The 23298-nt window shown below is 42.4% G+C and overlaps 1 protein-coding gene across 3 annotated transcripts in view; it reads right to left on the bottom strand.

The window, feature by feature from the left end:
• Positions 1-7631: 7631 nt before the first annotated feature.
• The window catches only part of MDFIC2 (MyoD family inhibitor domain containing 2), a 48685-nt gene continuing 33018 nt past the window's right edge, over positions 7632-23298 (bottom strand). For 2 of the 3 annotated variants that reach the window (XM_075095465.1, XM_075095466.1), the window contains 3 exons: positions 20741-20809; positions 12427-12648; positions 7632-7909 (listed from right to left, as the gene is read on the bottom strand). In XM_075095465.1, the coding sequence (XP_074951566.1) occupies positions 7650-7909; positions 12427-12648; positions 20741-20809 (551 nt within the window). In that variant the 3' untranslated portion in view covers positions 7632-7649. The remainder of the gene's footprint in view (positions 7910-12426; positions 12649-20740; positions 20810-23298) is intronic. The other variant, XM_075095467.1, reaches the window with a different exon arrangement.

Here is a 23298-nt window from a genome sequence, read left to right as displayed (position 1 = left end):
TTGGAGGAAAAAATCCACCCTTGGTCCCTTTGTTCTGCTTTCCTGTTTGTAGACTCTACAGTCTTATACTTCTCCCTCTTTTGTCTTTAAAATTAGGAGCTCTCTGGGTCAGACATAGTCTCCTCCCATGCCTACAAAACACTGATCATGACAGAGCCATTACAGGCAAAGATAGGAGGGTTTATTCCACCAGACAATCCTGGAGTTTGAGGAAAAATAATGGTTCAGATAGATGATAGAAAAGGAAAGGACTCATGGAAGTCTTGTCAAAGAAAACACATTCTGCAAAAAAAAGGGAGGTTTCTGTTCTAATTCTTATTTTATATTTTAATGAAATGGAACAGATGGTTGACCTGAATCTTAAGGACTTCCCAGGATCCCAGGAAAGGACCCGGGTTGTTCTTTCTGTGGGCTGCCAAAGCCCCACGGAGCCCTCCAGGGAAACAAGCAGTTCCCAAGGTTACCTTGCCTGTGACCTGCAGGGTCTGCTTTAGCGAAGGATCACTCTGTCATGAACAACCGTTTTACTGGAAAATTTCTGCTCAACCTTAGTTCTGATAATTGTACAGCTTCTAAAGGTATTAACAAATAATGTTGGTTCTGGCTTTGCCTTAAGGAGGTTTCTGTCACAATTAATCTTTGCCCACTCTCTATCCTTTCTTGTTTCTTGGAACATAAAGGCATTGCTATAAATACCTGTGAGTATAAATATGGATTTCTACGTACATATATACACTCAAGTGCACAAATTGATATTTTATCATATCATACCATTCCGTGCCATATACCTTCATATAATGTTGCGTGTCTGCAATGAGAAGACACATTCTTCTGTCCTGGTTAGTCAAAGTGAAGCATCAAAGGTTAATTTCTTTCTTTCTGAAATTTGCACAAAGTAACTCAGATCTGACTTTACTGTGCCATGATAAACTTTGCATAGTATATCTTCTATAAAGCTAAAATAAATTTTCCATGACTTAAACCTTTGTGGATCGGTGCTATGCTAAGGGCAATTAGATTTAACATCCCTGGAAGCTCCAAAGGCATTTTAAAGGACTCACTCTTTTGTTCCAACTCTAGCACTCAGAGAGACTGAGACATTTTTGGAATGGGTTTTGATGGACTTATATGAAAATTTATTTGACTAAGAATTGGATTTCTTCCTCTGGAATATTATGGATTATTTTTATGTTGGAATTACATAAGTGTGCAGAGCTGCATGCAGTTGGCTTAATGTAGCTAAAAATATATCTTCTGATTTCCATTTGGAAAGGTAGCTGGATTTTTCCAGCTTCCCCTCTCAGTGATGACTTTATGGTGTGTATGCGTTATAGATTATAGGAAAAATCGAAATGCATAGTAAAATGGAGCGTTTTAAAATGGATTAATATTTGATTATATCTTTGAGAAGAAGAATATCGGTGCACGTCCTTCTCCACTCCTGATTTTGAACTGTGCTGAAATCCCTTGCAAATGAAATTTAATTCAGAGAGACCATCTGGATGTAAACAAGGACAGGAGTGGGCAGCGTGCGGGGAAGCAGAAATGTCCAGGAGCTGGGGCAAAGGCCCACTGATGCTTGTCCTGCTTTCATACCATGGCTCTTTTGCCTCTGGTGCAGCAAAAATCACAAAGATTACCCTGACAGGAGAAAACTCTTCCAGGGATCAATTGGAGATCATGAGCTAGTTAACAACTGCTATCAGTCACATTACCTAACGCTACCCTGTCTCTTTCTGCTTCTTAGTCCTTTACCTGTCTCTCTCCCTCTCTCTCCCCAGTTGACTTTGTTGGACATTGTACTAGCCAAAAACACCTCTTGGGGAGAGGTATTTCTGGCTACTTTTTTGATGAAAAGGCTCATGAAGTGCAGGGAGAGCTCTGCTGTTCCAAAAGAGAACAGATTGAAAAACCTGATCCTTTTATTTTAAACAATTGACTGTCCCATTTAACACCAATTTTTGGCATATTTTTCTTCACCTTCCATGTGGAGCAGACACAGCACCCCAAAAGTCTCCAGGAGCTGAATCTGTGGTTCTGTGGGCAGCTTTTCTGTTTCCTGAGAGTATGATGACTGTATCAAGTGCCAAGGCACATTGACTCTCTGAGGGAATGAATGATGTAAACATACTGCAATAAAGATGAACAAAGGGTCTCCCTTTAAATTAACTGCGCACTTGCTGTTTACCTAGAAAAAATTCAGTGTAAAACTGAGGGTCTAACAGGATGATTCCATCAGGTTTTCAAATGTTGTGTAAGATGAAACATGTTTATAGGCACAAAATCAAAATTCTACTTTTGTTTTGCTTCCCTGTCCCTCTCCTGTATGATTTCTAAAATGGACACGTCACTTTGGCTGCATAATCTTATCAGATTTAGATTTGATATAAATCCTGTCTTTTCTCAGCTGTGCTTGCTAATGGAATCACTCATGCTTTTTATACAGTTGATCTAATAATATTTTCTTTACTGCTCTATGGCATTATTTTTTACGTCGTAGAAATCGTGGCAAAAATGGCAATATAAATTGAGTCTGAATTTTAATGATATTGATGGTGATTTTCTTGTGTGCTTGTGTAAGGTGGGGGTTTTCTCCTGTCTTTGTACCATGGTCATTTTAATATGCTGTGGCATGAGCATGCGAATGACTCTTCCAATTGCAAGATTTTCTAATAAGAAGCAGACTTTTCCAATATTACTTTGTCACTTAAACTGCTCTGCTCAGGCAGGCCATCAACAGAATGTCCATGAGACATCTTCTTTTTTTGCTTTTTATTTTACAAGCAAGATACTCTGGTGGCCTGTGAACTGCCCTGTTGGAAGTCCACGGTCCCTCTTCAATACAAAGAGAATGGTGGCTCACCACTGGAAAGCACTAGGAGATGATGTCAGTGACTTTCAGCATTTTCTGCTTTGTAGATTTCTTAAATTTCAAACGGGGATTCATGACTTTTTATTTAGTGACAATAGATTTATTTTTTTTCTGGATACACCTAGAAAGAAGACAAATTATGTACTGTAACAATGATTGGCTCTGTTTCATTTTATCCTTGTGCAACCTCCATGATGACTTTAATGGGTGCAGGGGCAAGAAGCGCGAGTGTGTCCCTTAAGAGTGATTTTTCTTGTTATTTTGAAGGGGATATGAGATGCCAACTGGTGCCTCGGGAGCGTGAAGCCCTTTACAGAGGCAGCAGATGCAGTCCAGCATTGCTCTTTCTATTGCACTTCAACTCTGACCACGGAAGAGTTAGCTCTTGGGACAGAAAGTGCTCTGTTTACACTCAGACCTTGGCATTTTTCCTAAGGGTACCAATTATAATGGTGTTTTTTGTGATATGGGCACGCATCCATTATGAATTGGCTTGCACCCACCAACTCATTTTGCACAGGCCATGGAACATGCATCAGATGGTAACGATTCCTGTTCATGTGCAAAGTTAAGGAAATCTAGATTGTTACCAGCAGAATAATGAGTTCCATAGAATTGTTCCATTGTGCAATTATATGAAGTATGCTAAGAGAAAATACAGCTTCTCAATAATTCCCTCCTTTTTTTCTTTGACCACAGGAATGATAGATTATTAATCGTGATTAATACTCAGTTACTGTGAATTATAGTGGAGCAGTGCCTGGAAAACCCAGTCTGTTTGGTAAACTTATTTTCTTGCATAATAGGAAACTCACCTTGCCTTTAAGAGGCCTAAAATATAACTTGACATAGATGAAGACTGAAGCAACGAAACCACCATTTCATGTAATTAAAAGAAAAATTTAATAGATACGTAAATTCTTAGTCCAAAACTACCAAACATTTTTTGATACCGTACAAGCATAACAATAGGAGAAGTACAATTGCAAACGTCTTAATTGTTCCCGTATTTTGCTTTCTTCCTGAAAACCAAAGTCTTCTAGAGCTCAGATGTAGCGCTCAGCCTGAATCCCTAAGCTGCACTGGAGTTAAGGCAGAGTTGTGTGCTGTCCTGGCGTTTGGAAGATGTTGGTCATTCTGGCTGTGATTGCTTAAAAGAGTGTGAATGATCAAAATGCTCTAGGAAGCAGAGGAAAGTCAAAGGAGATAATATAACATGCTCTATCCCTGTATTTGGGGGTGTATATGGGCTAATTTTTGTTAGCTCCATATCTAAAGGGACTCACAGTGTGCATGGAGTAAGGCACCAGAACGACTTTATGGAAGGGCTCATGTTCAGTCAGAGTATTTAATTTCCTTTGAGAAAACTGGTCTTTGACCGTTTGGAAGCACCCTGAGGCCTTTCACTGTCAGTCTTTTGTGTGCAGTACAACTTTTAGCAAATTACAATTTCTGCTGTAAAGAGTTTACAACCTAATCTGTATTGTGTCCTGAGAACACAGTGAAAGGAGGTGCAAAGGCATTTTCCTCTCAAGGATGAGGCTGCTGGGTCATTTCCAAGAGGAGGTCCTTAAAGAGCATCCCATGGTCCCTTCCTGTAGAAGGTAGCAATATAGCTCTTCGTTATTATCTCTGTCTCTCTCTTCCCCCAACCAATCTGTCAGCGCATTTATGGTGCTGAGGAGAGGCGTCGTGTTGCAGCGATGTTCCCGTTTGCAAAATGGTAACTTCTATTTGTTGTTCTGAGGACCTGGTTTCACATGCTGCAGAGCTGACATCTCTCCGGGAGCACAGCTGAGTCCAACATGTTCAGAACAGCCATCCACCCAAACGCCTCCTACTCAAGCACTCAGACCTTCCTTCCCAGTAAATAAAAGATACAGAGACAGCCTTGAATTGTTCCAAATATTTCTGTTTCACTGGAATGTCTATTCATGTTCAAATCTGATAAATGGGTATTTCTCTGGCCTAGGAAGTCAGTTTGGTGTGGGTATAGGATGGTTCTCCAAAGAGCAAACCCAGTTTCTGGAACAGTTAATGGAAAAGTCTGACTGGCTTTCTCTGGCGTCAATGTATTAAAGGGTTCCTGTGTGGCATGAAAATATTATGTTGCAATTAACAATTTTATGACAGAAAACAAAGTCATCATAAGCTGCTGCTTTTACTACGTTGTACAAAATAACACGTTTTTCAAGGTTTCAATGCTCATACAGAAGGCCCCGAAAAAACTACTTCCTAAAACAGGAAGCCAAGTAATGTGCTATTGTACACTTTAGGCAAGGAGATATTGCTGCATTATTTAAAACACCACCATTTACTACAACAGCTCTCAATGTATCCCACGATGTGATTCAATTAATATTGTTGGGACATCCTGTCTAGCCATGGCTTTGGCCATGACCATAATAATTCTGTCTGATATCCATGCCCTGTAGTGGACATGACCTCAGTTTGCCAACCTATGGATTAACATGAGAAAAAGCTCTTCTGAATAATGATTCCTAGGAAAAGGGTTGAAAAAAAACAATATTTGTGCCAGTAGTTCTTAATGCAGCTCCCCATCTGACGCATGGAGACCTCACTTGCCATGGGTGATCCCAGTACGGTCAGCGTGTATTACTTTGCAGGCTCGGCACTGGAACAAGACATCCTTGCTTGCAAGACAAGTTCCCCATCTCTGGGTCCCTCACTGGCAGCATTTTGGGGTATGCCACCCTCTGTTTTCCTCTTTTGGGTGCCTTCCAGCCATTGCACTTACCCTTTTGGAAGGCAGCATCAAGAGCAAGGACGACCAATGTGCATCTCTATCAGCACTTCCCTAAGAAATGGTATGTGAGGCAAGTTTTCTCCTTTTCTGACTCTTAAATGCTTTAGGTCAGTGACTTCATTCATACATGTCCACTTGCGACTTTGTCGAGGACAACCTATGGTAGAAAGTGGAATGATCCAAGCCTGCGTGGCCCGATACGTTGCACTGAGAGTTCAGTTGTAACGCTCAGGATTGGGATATTTAAGATCAAAAATCTATGGGAGAGTGCAAGCTGGAGTATTAAAACTCAACATTGCCCAACCCAGGGTGTGCAAAACCAGTGCCTCCTGGATGGCTGTGGTTAGTGGTTTTGGGGTTTGGGTCCAGACCCAGCCAGCAGGCTGGCGCAGGTGTGGCAGTTAAGGACTAATGACTGTGTTCCTTTAGGTGGCTACAACTCACAATGTGACATCACAATTAAAATAAGCAAACCTCTTTTACTCCCCACTGATGTCCTGGAAGGAGCACAGAAACACGGTATGCTGGGCTGCTCGCTGTGTTTCTAAGGTTTGTTGTCCTGAGGTCGCTAAGCTTTGTAAGGTACCTGTACAAAGATTGTTAGCAGTTCTACCTACTTTCTGATTTTTTGAAAATCAGAATTTTCCAGAAGTGGGGGAAAAAGAAAAAGGAAATTCACAGGATTTTTTGTTTCTGATAAATATGCATGTGTCAGGACCACAGGTTTGAAACTCAGATTGTTAAACAAGTGGCTTCAATGATTTCAGCAATGCTGAGTATCCCAGCATCTCGTCCAGGTTTCTTGTGTGGGATTTCCCAGGCACTTCTGCACTGAGATCAGTGGGGGTTTTGGGAGAATTTTTAGTGCCTGTACAAAGCAAACACTGTCTTTGGTGTTAGTCTGTAAATACCTAATGTGAGCAAGCAACTCTGTATTTTCCTCTGTGCTTAATTCGTGCGTTCCTCACCCTCAGGCAGCTGAATTTACATGCTTTTGTTGTCATATGTGTAATGTGCAATATGCATTTCCTTTTTATTAATCAGACCTGCCATCAGAAAAGAGATAGAGGGAGTTTGAAAGCACAGCCAGGATAGATACTGTCATTTTGTAATCTTTTGTGCACAGGTGGAGGTGCCTGTTTCCACTAGAATAGGTGGCAATATTCTGCTGCTTGCAGAAATCTTACAAATGAAAATCAGGCAAAGGAGTTACTGGCTATCCACGGGGTAATTGTCCTCTGGAAGTGTGCAGTCAATTCCCATTTAGGCTAATTACACTTAAGGAGCCCTTTCCTATAACTAATGAACAATAGGCATAACCTGTTATTACATAACCATAGGCACGCACATTAATACACTGTCGAATTGCACTACCCTGTTAAAATGCTTCCTCTACAAAATTCACTGGAGATTTTTAGAGACATTTGCTGTAATTACCGCTAGCATGGTTTCTAATTCATTTAATTTTCTTTTCTACCTAAACTAAGCATATGAGTGTGTTTTAAGAGATTGAATAAATAAATTTTTAATTATAAAATGATGCTATATCATACATTATTAATAATAACCAACAATGTGTAATATATGTTTAGGTATGAATCCATTAGGAAGATAAACTAATACATATCAGTCCTAAAATAATGTTCTAATTTGTCTTCTGTTTATGAATGGGGAAATCCGTGTTTAAAGCAATTAGAGGTTTATAAAAGCCTTGAATTGACAGAGGGTAAAGCATCGAGCACACTTGGCACTTAGGAATTCTGTTTTCGTCTATGGCAAAGGAGAAGCCCCTTTTTTTCCCTTTATTGGTTTCAGCGGTTTGTGAAATCATACAACCGGAATGGTACAGCTATCCAGACCTCCAAGGTGGGAGCAGCGCAATGCACATAGTCCTGGTTGGCAAACACTCTGGTTATTCTTGTTATCTTAAAAAAAAAAAAAAAAATCTCCTTTGTACTCTGTCAGGTCACTTTCAGGCAGTTTTGAGCAATTTTGTCACTTATTTTCCTATTAACGATAACAGACTTCGGAAATCTCCATGGCAAGTTCCAGGCATTCACCAGTCTCGTGGCAGGACTCAAAAAGGCTGCAATCAATGTCACAGTCACAGTTGCAGTCGTTGTTGGCGTGGTCTTCGTTGGAGGTCTGGTAGTATCTATTGGATGGACAACAGGTATCTGTCAGCCAGTGTTCACAGGTATCAGGCAGCATTATAAGAAAGTCCCAAAACTGGCAGAACAAGCAGGCCAGGATAAGTGTTGCGCATTCATCTGAGAAAAAGGAAAAGCAGCAAGACATAAGAAAAAGGGCGTGCTTGATTACCCAGATTCAGGCTAGTGTGACTACACAGAAATGAGATGCAAGACAGCACACAGAGAGGGCTAAAAGTACATTGATGATAACGACTTCCATAAAGTCAAATGAAACTATTTATTTTCTATGTTTGTTCTGGAAAAAAAACAGCGGATGAAAATAATTTGAATGAAAACGTTCTGCGGCAGTGAAGTTCAGAGGAACAAGTACTCTGAACCAACTTTATGGTTGGACTCGATCTCAAAGGTCTTTTCCTACCTAAATGATTCTATGATTCTATGCTCTTAAAGTGTTTGGGCTATAACTTTCACCACAGGGGCGAGCCTGACGCAGCAGGGATGCTCTGCTTGGGAGGTTTGCAGCCTTGCAGGAGCTTGGAAGTGCTGCTGCTTTGTGATGCCACACGTGCTACCTGACCGACGCACCCAACGCTGGAGTGCATGTTCTTTTTCACAAGAGTTCATGATTAAAGGTAAAAATCATCAGGCTACTCCTGCTATTTCTAGGGAGGCAAGCAAACAAAAACAACCCAACAAAACCCCCCCAAAAAACTTTCAGGGGCATATTTGCCTGCATACAAAGAGTTCAGACCTGAATCCTTTCTGGGCTGTAAGTCTGTTATGGACTGAATCAATCCTTGCTGGAAGTCAGTGCACAAACACCCAAAGCTTTTGTGGAGAGTGGATCAGACCCTCAGACTCTCCAGGTCTAGTTCTTGCTTTTCTATGTGGTCAGTCTGGGCGCATGGGATAGTGCACCCCTGGCTCACGAATTTGCGATGGGGCCTGGATAAGGACTGAGATGAGGTTATGAACAAGACCAAATCCACACACAGGGGGGAAACGAAGAGTACAGATTCATCATCTGCTTATAGTTTGATTCCTGTAAGTAGTCTGTTTAAGTGAACTGTTCAATGACAGCTAGATTGCCTAACCAAAGACAGGGAGGAAAAGCAAGTCTGGAGAACAGCACTCACAGAGGGCAGCATGCTGATCGGTTCTCAGCCCAGGGTCCTTCCACCTCCCCACCGAAACAGGTTTCTCACCTTTTCATTCACAGACTTGTTAATTTTTGAAAGGAAACCAAAGTTTGGAAAAATGTATTAGCTACGATGTGCGTCTGGAGCCAGCGAATATTCCTGAAAGCTTGCTCACCGAGACCAAAACTTTGTGTTATATTTGTTCCCCTCAAAAATCAACTAATTTTCTCCCCACCGTTCAAAGTACAGCATCTGGGGAGGCTGCCTCCCAGCGCGGCAGGGCTCGGAGCAGGTGTGAGATTCTGACTGTGTGAATCCAGTTGGAGCGCAAAGACCCAGACCTTTCAAATTTTTTTTTCCCTCCTTGTTTTTGGAAGGAAAAATGCCTTCAACAATATGAATGCCTTTTCATTGGTTCTTGCAGGAAAGCATATGGTTATAACCACATTTCTTGCCCTAGGATGACTAACTGTGAACTCATTCAACTGCATTGGTTCTGTTGTGGCATTTTCTATCTCACGTAACATAAAGTTCACTGCCAGGAAGTTTCCAGAATTATGCTCTTTTTTTTTTTTTTCCTTTTTAAGAAAGCTTTCTTGATGAAAAACAAAATTAAAAAAATCATTCTAGCTTCTTTATAAAAAAAAGCAGTTAAAGCAAGAATGAATAGCATGTGATTGAACTTTCTAAATAGCATATCATCACCAATGTTATCAATTTTAATACTTATTTAAATATGTCAAGATCTATTTAAGTTCAGACAAGCACAACTAACTTCTAAGTCAGTTCTGTAGAATGAGAATGACTAGATTTTGGTGATACTTAGTAAATTCATGCTTATATTTTTTTCTAATTAAATGAACTGAAATAATTATAAAATTGAAACATTTTATAAGGTGACACTGCTGCGTTTAATTGTATGAAATTTACAGTGTAGAAAATGTAATCATTTTATTCAGTAGTCCATGGTGTAATTAAGACTATTCTTTTTAGAGATCTTATGTTTATGCATTTTCCTTCCTATACATAGATGTGAGAGATTAAATTCAAAATTATATACCAATTAAGGATCTTTCGATATTTTTTCTCTCCAAAGATCTGTTTTCTAATAACAGGTTTTTTCCTGAGTGTGTTAACCATAATGGTGCTTATGTAATCTTGAGAGAATAGATATGATCCTTAGGGCTTCATCCAGGAAAGAGAGCACACAAAAAGCACAAGATTTTAATAATAAAGTAATGTTTCAGCACAGAGTCTGTGATGTGCAGTAAAAATGCTTTTAAATTCCCATCAGAGCACACACCATGAACTGTGATAATGGATGTAACACATTTCAAAAAATCTGCATGTGTGAGGCTTTTTTGTCCTGTTTTAAGTGGGGTAATGTATATAAATAACAGATATTAGCAATTAAGCATCCATTCCTATGCATTCATTTATATATTTGAAAATAAATTAGCCACAAACTGCATGAAATAAGATGCAATCTCCTGTTTTCTCTCCTGTTTTCCCTGCTGTTTGGGAAACAGCATTACTGCATTTATCTCAGTGAGAGCAACGACCTCAGCTCTCATTCTCTACAGTGGTAGATTAATTACCACAGAAGAAGAACTTCTAATAATTTTGCTAGCCTGCCTCATCTCTAAATTTTCCTGCTCTTGTTTGGTGGCTGTCAGCTCACCCTCTGCTCACGCAGATGATGCTCTGAACAAACCTGGTCCAAAGCTTGCTGGGGCCACAATGGTCAGCCCCGGTGAGAGCCGTGAGCTTCGGATCTACTCCTCTCTGAGCACAGGGAACAAAATAATCACCAATTTTCTCAGCTGTCTCTCTGCCTTCAGAGGTTCTCCATGCACCAGCAAACAGGATTTGGCCTCGTGTGTATGGAATAAGCAGTAACTTGTCAGAGTAGAGTGAGCAGAGTATGCAGCGACAAACACAAATCTGGCTTCCTTTGGTTTTCTTGGCTTCCAGCCAGCCCTTAACATTATTAATTGAGCACAGCTTGGGTTTTTTGTTAATTTCCTTCACTTTTAGCTTTTTTAAGGAGTATGAAATCTGTTGTTTGCATCACATGGTACACACCTGTGTGCCAGTAATTGTTGAGGGGCCTGATCAGAGAGTCAGTAAGCTCAGAAAATAGTGAGTGTCTGGACTAGAGGATGAGTCCCCTAAATTAAATAAATATTTCAGGTCCTTCATCAAAATTAAATGCATTCTAATAGATGTATCAGGGACAACCCTTGTTACAGGATCAGGGGTACAATGGAGACGGTAATGGATCCTGGAGAGCATTGTAGTTTGTTGTGTCGATCTGTATTTAGAAGTGCTTAATTCAGGGATTGTTAATATGATACACACGATAGATCCCAACTCCGTTGGATATAACACACTAATCCATTGTTGCAAAAGGCACACAGAAGAAACTTTGAAAGTGCTTCACAGAAGCATTTTTTTCATATGTATCGGAATAACCAGGAATAGCTGGTTCTCAGCATAATTCCACTATAATCAGGGGTGTTATACTATTTAGATTAGCAGGAGTCATGCCCCGTGGTCTGTAATGAGGGTTCACAACCCATTCTCTTCCTTAACTCTTGGCTATACTATTGCCTCAGGAGCTCTTACAAAAAATAACGCAGGTATTCAGTTTTTAACTTGTGCTTTTACACAATAAAAAGGATCAGCTCCTTTTCTGAACAGGTAAGACAGCTCTGATTAATAGTCCCAGTCCTGTTGTTTCAGCAACGTTCATTTGCGAAAATGCACTGAGCTATTGGGTTTCTGCTGCAATTTTGATTTGTAACTACCTTTCACAGCGCTTTGTTTTTCCATATGTTTTTCAAGACCCAGAGCATGCTGAACTAACCGAATTCCTGCCCACGTGTATCCACCTGGCTCAGTCATCTGAGAGAGTTTTCTGCAGAAACAGGGCAGCGTATGAAAAGAGCTCCTCATCCTGACCCACACGAGTTTTGCAGTGTAGGCAGTAGAGGGAGGGTTTGGTGGTGGGTCAGCGGAGCGGCAGGGTTGGATGTAATGGTCCATACAAGAACTGCACATACAAGGCCACAGATGTAATGCGCAGACGACCAAACACAGCACCTATTCAGCAGCTGCTGCAGTACCAATGGCAAAAGCAACAGCCTCTGTTACTGGGGAGAAGTGGGTCCATGTGAAATACTCTGTTTATCTGATACTGACACTAGTACCTCTGTGTAAACACTCATTACAGAAGTACAAATGCTCTGTTGCACAATAGCCTCTAAGCTCCTTTTCTATGACATTAATATAATTGACAACTTAAGACCATCTTCTACAGATTCTCATCTATCACAAAAACGTCTGCAGGGCAACCTAACGCTGCTTTCAGCTATGTTCCTGAACCTCCAGTTCAGCATGTAAGCATTTCTTTCAAGTTGGATAGCCACAGTGATCTTGCAATGGGCATTAGTTAGAAATCAGCCTAAATATGAACTGTTTTATGAAACATACCGTCACTGTCTCTCTGATGTACTGATGCGTCATCTTCAATGTAAGTGAATTCTCTGCATTTCTCCAGGGAAGCAATGGATGATGTGCTCGCATCTGACAAATTCTTCTCATTTTTCGTACTCTTTGATGAAGCATCTGTGATGCTGAATTCTGCGACAGAACTCATAACAATATCTTTCATAGGCTTTTCATCTGTATGTTTTTCATTTGTAAGCTGGTTATCTGGTGGGATTAGGGAAAAAAAAAAAGAAAAAGACTTGTTTGTGGTACTAAGGCAAAGATCTGAAAGAATAACATATGCAGAACTTCCAAGCCTACAGTTGTTTACTTCCAAGGTCTAACCCTACTTACCTAAAGATTTCAATCTCTTTATGCAAGTAAAGTTTATTCATAGTATAAGTATTTGTGAACTTGCATTCTAAGGTTTTCACTTAAACCCAGTGAATTTAGAGGCTAAGTAATAATTCACTTCCACTGGGTGGGATCAGGTTAAGAGAGAGAACAGAACTCAGTCAACATCTATTTCAAGTGTGATATCCTAACTTTAATTTGTGATATAAAAGAAGGCAAGACAATTACCTTGTTATTTTTCAACAGCAGCCCTGTTTCCCTAAATTTACAGCCAGCAATGTGTGTGTAGGTGGTACCTAGATGCAGATGTGCCAGCTCGCCATGGCTCATTATCTTATAGCAAAGAAAGCCAGGTGGTCTCTGTTTAACATCCAGATTCATTATTTCATAACTTCATCCACACTTGTGTTGCTAGCCTGGAAGTCAACTAGAAGATGGGATACTTCACATGCTGTCAACATGCCAGAAAGGCAGCTCAAAAACCAGAGGGAGAGCTTAATTTTAAACCCCAACTCGGGCAAAGGTTAAGAAGAGTTCTGAGCTCAATTTATTCTTGAAGAACCTCTCAGGCACAGATAAACATGGGTTGATATATAGTTTCGCTTACTCTCCGAAGTGATCAAGAGGCCAAGAAGCACTGTCATTCTCCCTATGGCTGGGATGATAAAACCTCATCAATTCTTATCTACAGTTGATTAACTCCTGCACCTCACATCAAGCACAGCCTCAATTTTTATCTTACTTAAATCTTGTGATATGCTTTCTCTTGAGCTATATACAGATAATCAATCTTTACAAACACCTCAGTTTTGCAAACATTCCTTTCTGAGAGGAACGGTAAGTGCTCTAAAGCAGCTAGTCTGCATCCTGCTGCAAGAAGCCAGAAAACAAACCCTGCATATCTCTTATTTTTCAGGTACCTTTGACCCCTGACATATATTCAAGAAAAGCCAAGAGAAGGTTGATAGGTAGTGAAACCTTGATGAGACTGCAGTTGCATCCCATAACATCCTTGCAGCCAAAAGGGGGAAACATGGATGGGATGGGTGGATTGCAAGGTAGGTGAAAAACCACTGGGACCATTGGGCTCAAAGTGGGAGGAAGCAAGGATTTGAGGTCCAACTGGTATCTAGAGCAAGTCCAGTGAAAGCCACTGAAATGGTGAGGGGTCTGGAGCTCCTGATGTATGAGGAGAGGTTGAGGGGGTTAGGTTTGGTTGGTGTAGAGAAGAGAAGGCAAAGAAGGGTGCTAGATGCCATTTTCCACTTAATAGTCAGGGTAATGGAGAAGCCAGACCCCAACTCCTCCCAGCAGTGCACAGAGGTGAAAAGAAAAGAGGTCACTGACACAGGCTGCAGCAAGGGCAACTGGGATTGCATACAGGAAAAAATTCTTCATCATGGGAGGCTTAAAGCACTGGGGGAACCCCCAGTGAGGCTGGGGAGGTGTGGAGAGCTCAGCTGGGCATGGATCCCAGCAACCTGCTTTTATTGCAGAGTTCGCCCTGACCTGAGGTGGAGGCCAGATGAGGTGACTTCTAGAAGTCCCTTCCAAGCTTAATTTTTCTATGATTTCTATGATTCTATTTACTTATGGAATGAGTGAGCAATTTATTTAAGTTTTTACTCATAGTCGTAATTCATGCCATTTTAGATCATCTTCATGTGGGGAAATATATAAAAGCAGAAAAGGTGGGTTGAGGTTAGCCCAGTAAGACCCTGGGGGAGGATAAGAGAAATACTGAGCTACTATTTTCATTTTAACTTTAAATAACTGCTTTAAAAATGTGTGTTGGCAGATGTTTTTGCTTGATTTTGAACTTGTAATAATGACAAAGTCTGCTATGAAGGAAATGTGGATTTTCCCTGTCGCAGAGAGTTTACAGGTTGGCCTTAGGCAGGGAGCAACTGGTGGGATAGAAAGAAGTGGAGAGAAGGAGGCAGTAAGACAGCAGTGACACAGAAAGGAGTCTCAGAAACCTATAGCTGTCAGGTTTTGTGAGTGTTATGACAAAGGAAAGCCACAGGCAGGACTTAGGAAGGGCAGGAGAGGTTTTGGCTCCTCCAGGTGTGAAGCAGCAGTGCAAAGCACAGCGGTGCTCGCCTGCAGGTTGTACACTGGTTGTAGGAAACCAGCATCCTGGGCAAAGCACGTCTGATTTTGCCCATCTGTGATAGTTTGTTGATGGTTTTCCCCCACAAAGTAAGTAAGTACAGCTTTTCTTCCCCTCTTTGACTTCTTGACCAGCCTCTTGAGTCCAAAATGTGAAAATTCATGCATTTTGGATGTCCTCGTATGTACAGTAACCACTGTTTTCCAGTGTTTATAAATCAATGACATACCACAGTTTTTCCTGCACTTTCATTCAATAACATACTGTCCCCAGGAAAAGTTGTGCTAATTGAAGTAGCAGAGCTCTGGAGGAAGCAATGTCCCGCTTCTGCATTGGATTTATTGGATAATAATTGATTTTTGAGTCCAAAAGACACATGCCCCAACTATTATTCAGGTGCCAATCTTACAAATGGATCTTGTTTGTCCAGGCTGAGAGCTACACACAGGCTGAGCAGTTGAATACACACAGATCAGCTTGAAAGGCCTAGGCAAGAATGATGAATTCTATCATTCTCCACTTTCAAAATTGGCCCAAAAGTCTAAACCGGCTATATTTTAAATAGCAATATGTCCGTTGAGTTCCCCATTTCTGCAACAATACAAAGGCCCACAGAATGCATTTAAGCTTTCAACAAACGAGACTGAAAAAAAATCAGACGGAAGTAATCAGTAAATGCCAGACTAACATTTACTATATCCACCGACTTCTACTATTCATGTTTTGAGTCAATTTTTGTTCTTGAAGTGCTGTTGAAGAGAAATCAAAACCAGAAATAGAAAAGCATAGACATAACCTGAATTTTTCAATACAGCACCATCAAACAAAAGGGTAACAAAAGCTGTCATTCAAGGACTCTTCTGTTTGTTAAAGCGTCCTACATCTTTGAAAATACAGTACATTTTAGTGTCAGACTCTTAGTTTGAAAAGCTCCCTTTAAGTAATGTTATACTTGTCTTGTACAGCTAGATCAAGTCTTCGTGCAATCACTGTAACAAGCAACTTGCTATGACAAGCGAGATCCTTGCTTCCAGAAAACAGTGTGATAGAGGCTAAAGCAGTGTACAATTATAGGTCTCCATTTCATTTTTACGCAATTACCTTCAGTTCAGCTGTAGGTCCATCTACATTATGTCTTTTATCAATTTAATGTTTGCACAAAGTGTCTAAAGAAATAAAGATTATGCCAGACCAGCATAAAAAAAAGTGGTTAGTGCTTTTTCTTCTTTTATAGTTTGTTGCTGCATTGAACAGCACTAGTTTCAATAAATAAGTGGAGGTATAGGTTCACAAATAAGTGGTGCCAAATAGGCTTTAAAAATATATTATGTACAATTGATATTATTTATGATTACTGTTAAATGAGAATGTAAAAAAATTTTAAATTACAATTAGAAATGGGCAGAGGGTCAAATTTTCTTACTGTCTTTTAAAAGCCTATGTTCCGTTTCAGATATCCACAAACGTATGTGTTTTTAACCTGTAGAAATCATCCACCAAAGCAGATTAAAAGGGAAAATTAACTGTATCATAACGAAGAAAGCTCAGGCTATTCTGTGTTAGGCAGAGGCAACTAGCGGTAAACCCCTACAAAGTGGTTGTTTTTTTAAATAGTATCCTGAAGCAGCAACTTTATTCCTTAATTGGGGAAGCTGGGGTTTGCCTTGACGGTTGTAGTAGAAGACTGGGATCATTCACCAATGTTTGTGTTAAAGACAGAGATAATCTCAATACCCAAATGAAATTTCTAATTTTTTTTTAAGTTCAGCGATCCAGGCAGCTGACTACAGTGCCTAAATTAATGAAAGCACAAAGTAAATCACTGCCTTTCCACTGATGCCAGCCCCAGATCCCTCTGCTTAATAGCAAGGAGCAGTACTACCAAGACTGGCTTTTAGAGTAGTCCCCCAGGCCCCTATTTCTCTTCATTGGCTCAGGCACAAACCAGGGTCTTGCAGCCTGAGACAACAGAATCATAGAACCATGGAGTGGTTTGGGTTGGAAGGGAATGTAAAGATCATCTAGTTCCAACCCCCTGCCATGGGCAGGGACACCTGCCACTAGAACAGGTTACTCAAAGCCCCACCCAACCTGCTCCTGAACACTTCCAGGATGGGGCATCCACAACTTCTCTGGGCAACATGTGCCTGTGCCTCACCACACTCATGGTGAACTGTTGCTTCCTTATATCTAATCTAAATCTACCCTCTTTCAGTTTAAAGCCGTTACCCCTTCTCCTATCACTACATGCCCTTGTAAAAAGTCCTTCTGCAGCTTTCTTGTAGGCCCCCTTCAGGTACTGGAAGGCTGCTATAAGGTCTCCCTGGAGCCTTCTCTTCTCCAGGCTGAACAACCCCAACTCTCTCAGCCTGTCTTCAGAGGAGAGGTGCTCCAGCCCTCTGGTTATCTTCACGGCCCTCCTCTGGACTCGCTCCAATAGGTCCATGTCCTTATTATGTTGGGGGCCCCAGAGCTGAACACAGTACTCCAAGTGGGGTCTCAGGGGAGTGGAGTAGAGGGGGAGAATCACCTGCCTTGACCTGCTGGTCCCGCTGCTTTTGATGCAGCCCGGGATATGGTTGGCTGTCTGGGCTGCGAGTGTGCATTGTCAGGCCATGTTGAGCTTCTCATCAGCCAACACACCCAAGTCCTTCTCCTCAGGGCTACTCTCAATCCATTCTCTGCCCAGCCTGTGTTAGTGCTTGGGACTGCCCAGACCCGTGTGCAGGACCTTGCACTTGGCCTTGTTGAACTTCTTGAGGTTTGCATGGGCTCCCCTCTCAAGCCTGCCAAGGCCCCTCTGGATGGCATCCCTTCCCTCCAGTGTGTTGAGCGCACCACACAGCTTGGTGTCCTTGGAAAACTTGCTGAGGGTGTGCTCAATCCCACTGTCCTTGTCAGCAACAAAGATGTTAAACAGTGCCTGTCCCAATACTGGCCAGGAAGAATGCCAGTTGTCACTGGACTCCACTTGGACATTGAGATGTTGACCACAACTCTTTGACTGCAACCATCCATCCAGTTCCTTATCCACTGAATGGTCCATCTGTCAAATCCATGTCTCTCCAATTTAGAGACAAGGGTGTCATGTGGGACAATGTTAAATGCTCTGCAAAAGTCCAAGTGGATGATGTCAGTCACTCTTCCCTTATCCACCAATGCTTCAGCCCCTTTGTAGGTGGCCACCAAATTTGTCAGGCACAATTTGTCCTTAATGAAGCCATGTTGGCTGTTACCAATGACCTCCTTATTTTCTGTGTGCCTTAGCATAGTTTCTAGGAGGATCTGCGCCTTGGTCCTGCCAGGGACAGAGGTGAGACTGACTGGCCTGAACTAAGTTCCCCAGCTCTTCCTTTTTTCCCCTTTTTAAAAATTAGAATTATGTTTCCCCTTTTCTGGTCAGTAGGAACTTCACCAGACTGCCACAACTTCTCAAATATGATGGATAGTGGTTTAATAACTTCTTCCGTTAGTTCCCTTAGGACCTGTGGGTACATCACATTGGGTCCCATGGACTTGTGTGCCTTCAGGCTCCTTAGATGGTCTCGAACCTCATCTTCTACAGTGGGTGGTTCATCATTCTCCCAGTCCCTGCCTTTGCCTTCTGCAACTTGGCCGGTGTGGCTTAAGCACTTACTGGTGAAGACTGAGGAAAAAAAGTCATGGAGTACCTCAGCCTTGCCCATATCCCAAGGAACCAGGCCTCCCATTTCCTTCCGGAGAGGGCCGAAGTTTTCCTTAGTCTTCCTTTTATCACTGACATACCTATAGAAGCTTTTCTTGTTTCCCTTGATGTCCCTGGCCAGATCTAATTCTATCAGGGCTTTAGCTTTCCTAACCTGATCCCTGGCTGCTTGGACAATTTCTCTGTATTCCTCCCAGGCTACTGTCCCTGCTTCTACATTCTGTAGGCTTCCTTTTTGTGTTTGAGTTTGTCCAGGAACTCCTTGTTCACCCATACAGGCCTCCTGGCTTTTTTGCCTGACTTCCTCTGTGTTGGGATGCATCACTCCTGAGCTTGGAGGAGGTGATCCTTGAATATTAACTAGCTTTCTTGGGCCCCTCTTCCCTCCAGGGCTTTATCCCATGATACTGTACCAAGCAGATCCCTAAAGAGGCCAAAGTCTGATGTCCTGAAGTCCAGGGTAGCGAGCTTGCTGTGTGCCCTCCTCAGTGCATTAAAGATCTTGAACTCCACCATTTCATAGTCACTGCAGCCAAGGCTGCCCTGGAGCTTCATATTCCCCACCAGCCCCTCCTTGTTGGTGAGAACAAGGTCCAGCACAGCACCTCTCCTTGTTGGCTCCTCTATCACTTGGAAAATGAAGTTGTCATCAACACAGACTAGGAACCTCCCAGATTTCTTATGCTTTGCTATGTTGTCCCTCCAACAGATATCAGGGTGGTTGAAGTCCCCCCGTGAGGACCAGGGCTTGTGAATGTGAGGCTGCTTCTATCTATCTATAGAGGGCCTCATCTGCTCAGTCTTCCTGGTCAGGTGGCCTGTAGCAGATCCCCACTATAATGTCACCTGTCCCTGCCCTCTCTTTAATCCTGACCCATAAGCTCTTGGGCAGGTCTTCATCCATCCCCAGGTGGAGCTCTGTGCACTCCAGGCGGTCATTGACATAGAGAGCGACTCCCCTCCCCATCTCCTCTGTCCTTCCTAAAGAGCTTGTATCCTTCCATTCCAACACTCCAGTCATAGCAGCCATCCCACCACTTCTCCAGGAGGCCAATAAGATCACAGCCCTACAGGCATGTGCATGTCTCTAACTCCTCTTGTTTATTCCCCATGCTATGTGAGTTTGCATAGAGGCATTTAGATTGAGCCCCCGATGAATCTGACTTACTGGCTGGAGTGGCTGGAATTCCTTTGTGCTCCTCTTCAGCTGCTCTCCTGATGACCTGTGATCCTTCTCCAGGCTCTGGGCATCTATTGCTGGCACTGGTGTCAAACTGGTAGGAGTGGGGTGGATTGAGGTTGCCCTCCCCCAGCAACTTCAGTTTAAAGCACTAGGTGGCTGGAGTTCCCTAGCACGCTTTTGAAATTAGCTTCTTTACAGTGGCTTATAAGGGTTCTAAGTCTGTTTTTGGCAAGGGACAGGGGAATAAGAGGGGCTCTTTTCTGCTGGACAGGGACTGCAGCAATATGGGTAATGCCACAGAGCTGTCTGGAGCAATTGGTTAGGGGCAGTTGCCTCTGAAAGAGGAGGAAGAGAACTGATCTGTCACCCTATGTAGGGCTCATACACATCTTACAAAGTAAGGATGAGGAAGCCTGTGGATCTACTTGCTGGTGATATTTGTTCCCAGTTCATCTTGTCAGTGGCCCCTGGCCTCACACTCTGTGGCAAGGAGTCCCAAGGGTTAATGGTGAACTGTGTGGAAAACTCTAGCAGTTTAGGATGTATAACTTTTTAATTTCACTATGAGGCATCTCTGTCTATCAGTGCAGTGAAAGAACCAAAGGGATGCCTGGCTGACCTCCCTGCCATTCGTTATCCCATGCACTGCTGTCGCGACCTGTCTATATAATGTATCACATGCTCATCACTGAAAAAGCCGTGTGCCATGTCCATTCAGTCCTGAGACGAAGCAGGCAGTGCTACATCAGACCTGATGGATGATAACTTGTAAGTATAAAGGCTTGAACTGAACTCACTTGGTTTGAAGACTCATAGTAAAATGAAACCCAAACCCCAGGTTTCGATGGCCATGTTTCAAAAAAGAAAAAGTAAAAAGAAAAACACAATACTTTTTCTTGCCAGTCTAAAGGACATAACTTGTGTGCCAGCAGCAGTGAGAGGGGATGTATGGTGTGGCACATGCACGGGGCCAGCAGCTTACCTGGATGTTCCTCACTGCTCAGCGTCACCCTGGAGAGTGCTGGGAGCGACAGGGAGCTGGTGCAGCTGTCTTGGTGGAAAAACAAAACAACACTGCAGAGGGACACTGTAAATAAATGTGGTTTGGCACATGTATCACCCCCAGCCACTTAGGGACAGTCACTGACTTCAGGAGTTGTTGCTTTGGGGCAAAATAGAAGCAAATGTGCTTCCTCGGAGGGGAAGGTTATGTGGGATGGTGCACTGTTTCTGTTACTCCCTGTCCCATTTCTGGAAAGGAAGCCACAAGAAAAACAAATTCCGAAGAGAGAATGTTTCATCTGCAAAGAGGGGAAAAGGATCACTGGCAAACACAGAAGTTCCTGTTTCAGGTAGGTACAGAAAATTTAAGAGCTGGGAGGTCTGCAATGAAATGTGGGGCATTATCCATGCCCAAACACCCCAGAAACCTTAGGTGAGATTCCCAAATCATCAGCAAAGAGGAGAGAGGAAATTGCGTCCTCAGGCTCCAACCTCTACGGCTTAGCCTTTTTGGTGGACAACATGCTCAAGGTCCTCGTGGTGGCAAGCCCAGGTCACCACATGGGTGCTGAGCTTCTCCACCTCTGCTATGCTTGCCAGGCCATCCACTCCCTGGTAGGGCTTGGAGGCTTAAATCTCCCTTCCTTCTCTCTCCCAGGGTCAGGGAAGCAAAGTAGGAGGTGAGGGTGTGGGACTGTCCCTACAGTGAGCGCAGCAGAAGGAGCAAACTCCATGGGAACTGCTGTCATCCACAGAGGCCGGAGGGAGAGCGGGCGTCACAGCCGACCCAAAGCAACCTGCTCAAGATTAATATATCATGGGTGCTTTCACAGTTTTGTGCCCATTACATTTTGCTGAGCTCAGGCATAAGGATACAGGGGACTTAGAGACTGTTTATTTTTGTCATAAGGAAACAGGAATTAGTACACAAGGCTATAAATACATTTGGGGCTTCATATGACATCATGAACCTGTGCAAGTGCTTCTCTTCTGATTTATGATGATGGACTGGTAATTCACAGGAGCTTTGGGTTTACTTTTCTTTTGCTGTTGCAGTAACAAAGCTAATGGTGCAATCCCTGGAGGGGGTATTTTATCAATAGTGAATTTTTGACCTCATTGCATAAGTTTTAACTTCATGAATTAGTGACCCAGCTGACTGTAAAGCCTTCTATAGGCTTATTATAAATCTATCATAGGACTGGCAAGAAATTTTGGCCCAGATCCTAAACTCTGACAGGCATGTGTTGATGGACTGCATAGCAAGAACTTCCACTAATATTTCTCACTAATTATACCATATATTAAAAAAATGAATGAAGCCAATGTTTATATGCAGCTTTAGCTGCTTTTGATATAAGAGAACAACACAATCCCTAATAAATTTTCACCTTCAACATTCCTATTCATTATAATTTTTACTATGATGAATGAAGTTAGAACTGGAGAGGGAGGGGGTTCATCTTGAAATCTGTTCAGTGAATGACTGAATTTACTTCCCTTCCCCAACTTGCGCTGAAGAAGGAGGGAACAGATGGACACAGGAAGAAGAGGGAGGCGAGCGTGGAACGAAGGAGATGGGTGAGGAACAGATGGAGTTGGAGAAAAGCGACAAGGAGAGTCAGCAAGGACGGTAGGAAAGTTTTCCACTTGACCTTGAGTTGAAATGAAGAGCTGCATACCCCATGGGGCAGCTAGATTTTGGGATGCATCCTTTTTTTCTCTCTGTGGCACTTGGGCCTCAAAGCCTAGTGAGCCATCCCAGCAGTGCAGTCCATCCCAGGGAATCTGCAGAACCAGAACCTAGATTTTCTTGAGGGGACAGCTGCTGCAGAAGGGCATCTGCACTGTGTTCAAGTCCCGTAATGGTAATGGCAGAGAAATGAGTGCAAAGGCAGTACCCAAAATCAGTTGGGATGCGGTAAGTCTCCCAGGCATCCCAGCCAACCAAGAGATTTGAGTTTATGATTTTGAAGAGGTATCCCACACCCTCTTGTTAGGATCCAATGGCCAAAATACTCAAAGTGATTTATGGTTTTACCTGCTTAAAGTAAGATATTCGAGATGGCCTGATTTTCAGAAAATGCTGAACGTCTGTGCTTTGAGGTGTATTGAATTATATAGCCCAAATCACTAGTAAGTCCTGGAAAATCTTGATTATATTCTTAATTCTATTAAATTGCCTGCACTGGTTCTGGCTTTGCTAGCTGAAGAATGGAAGAGGTGAAAGTTAAATATTGGCCATGTGTGTCATTCCCTTTGAAGAAAATGGGAGCCATGTGCGCTCACCTAACAGCAAAGTTTGGCCCCAACTATGATTTCACAGCTGGGCCCTAACTTCAGGAATGCCAAAGCACTAAATGACTCAATTGGAGTAATCTGATCAATGCTGTATTTTCACTGTGGATTTAAATTGCACACACAGCAAGGGCAGAGTTAGTTTTCTTCTCTCTCACAATCACTTTTCTCTGCAGATCCGCATGAATATGAAGTTTTGCTCTCGTCACGGAAATAAGTGAAATGGCAGAAAACGTATGT

Source organism: Phalacrocorax aristotelis, chromosome 6, assembly GCF_949628215.1.
Source record: "Phalacrocorax aristotelis chromosome 6, bGulAri2.1, whole genome shotgun sequence".
Taxonomy (NCBI): Eukaryota; Metazoa; Chordata; class Aves; order Suliformes; family Phalacrocoracidae; genus Phalacrocorax; species Phalacrocorax aristotelis.
The sequence above is the reverse complement of the archived record's forward strand: the minus strand, read 5'-3'. Positions and strand labels throughout refer to the sequence as shown.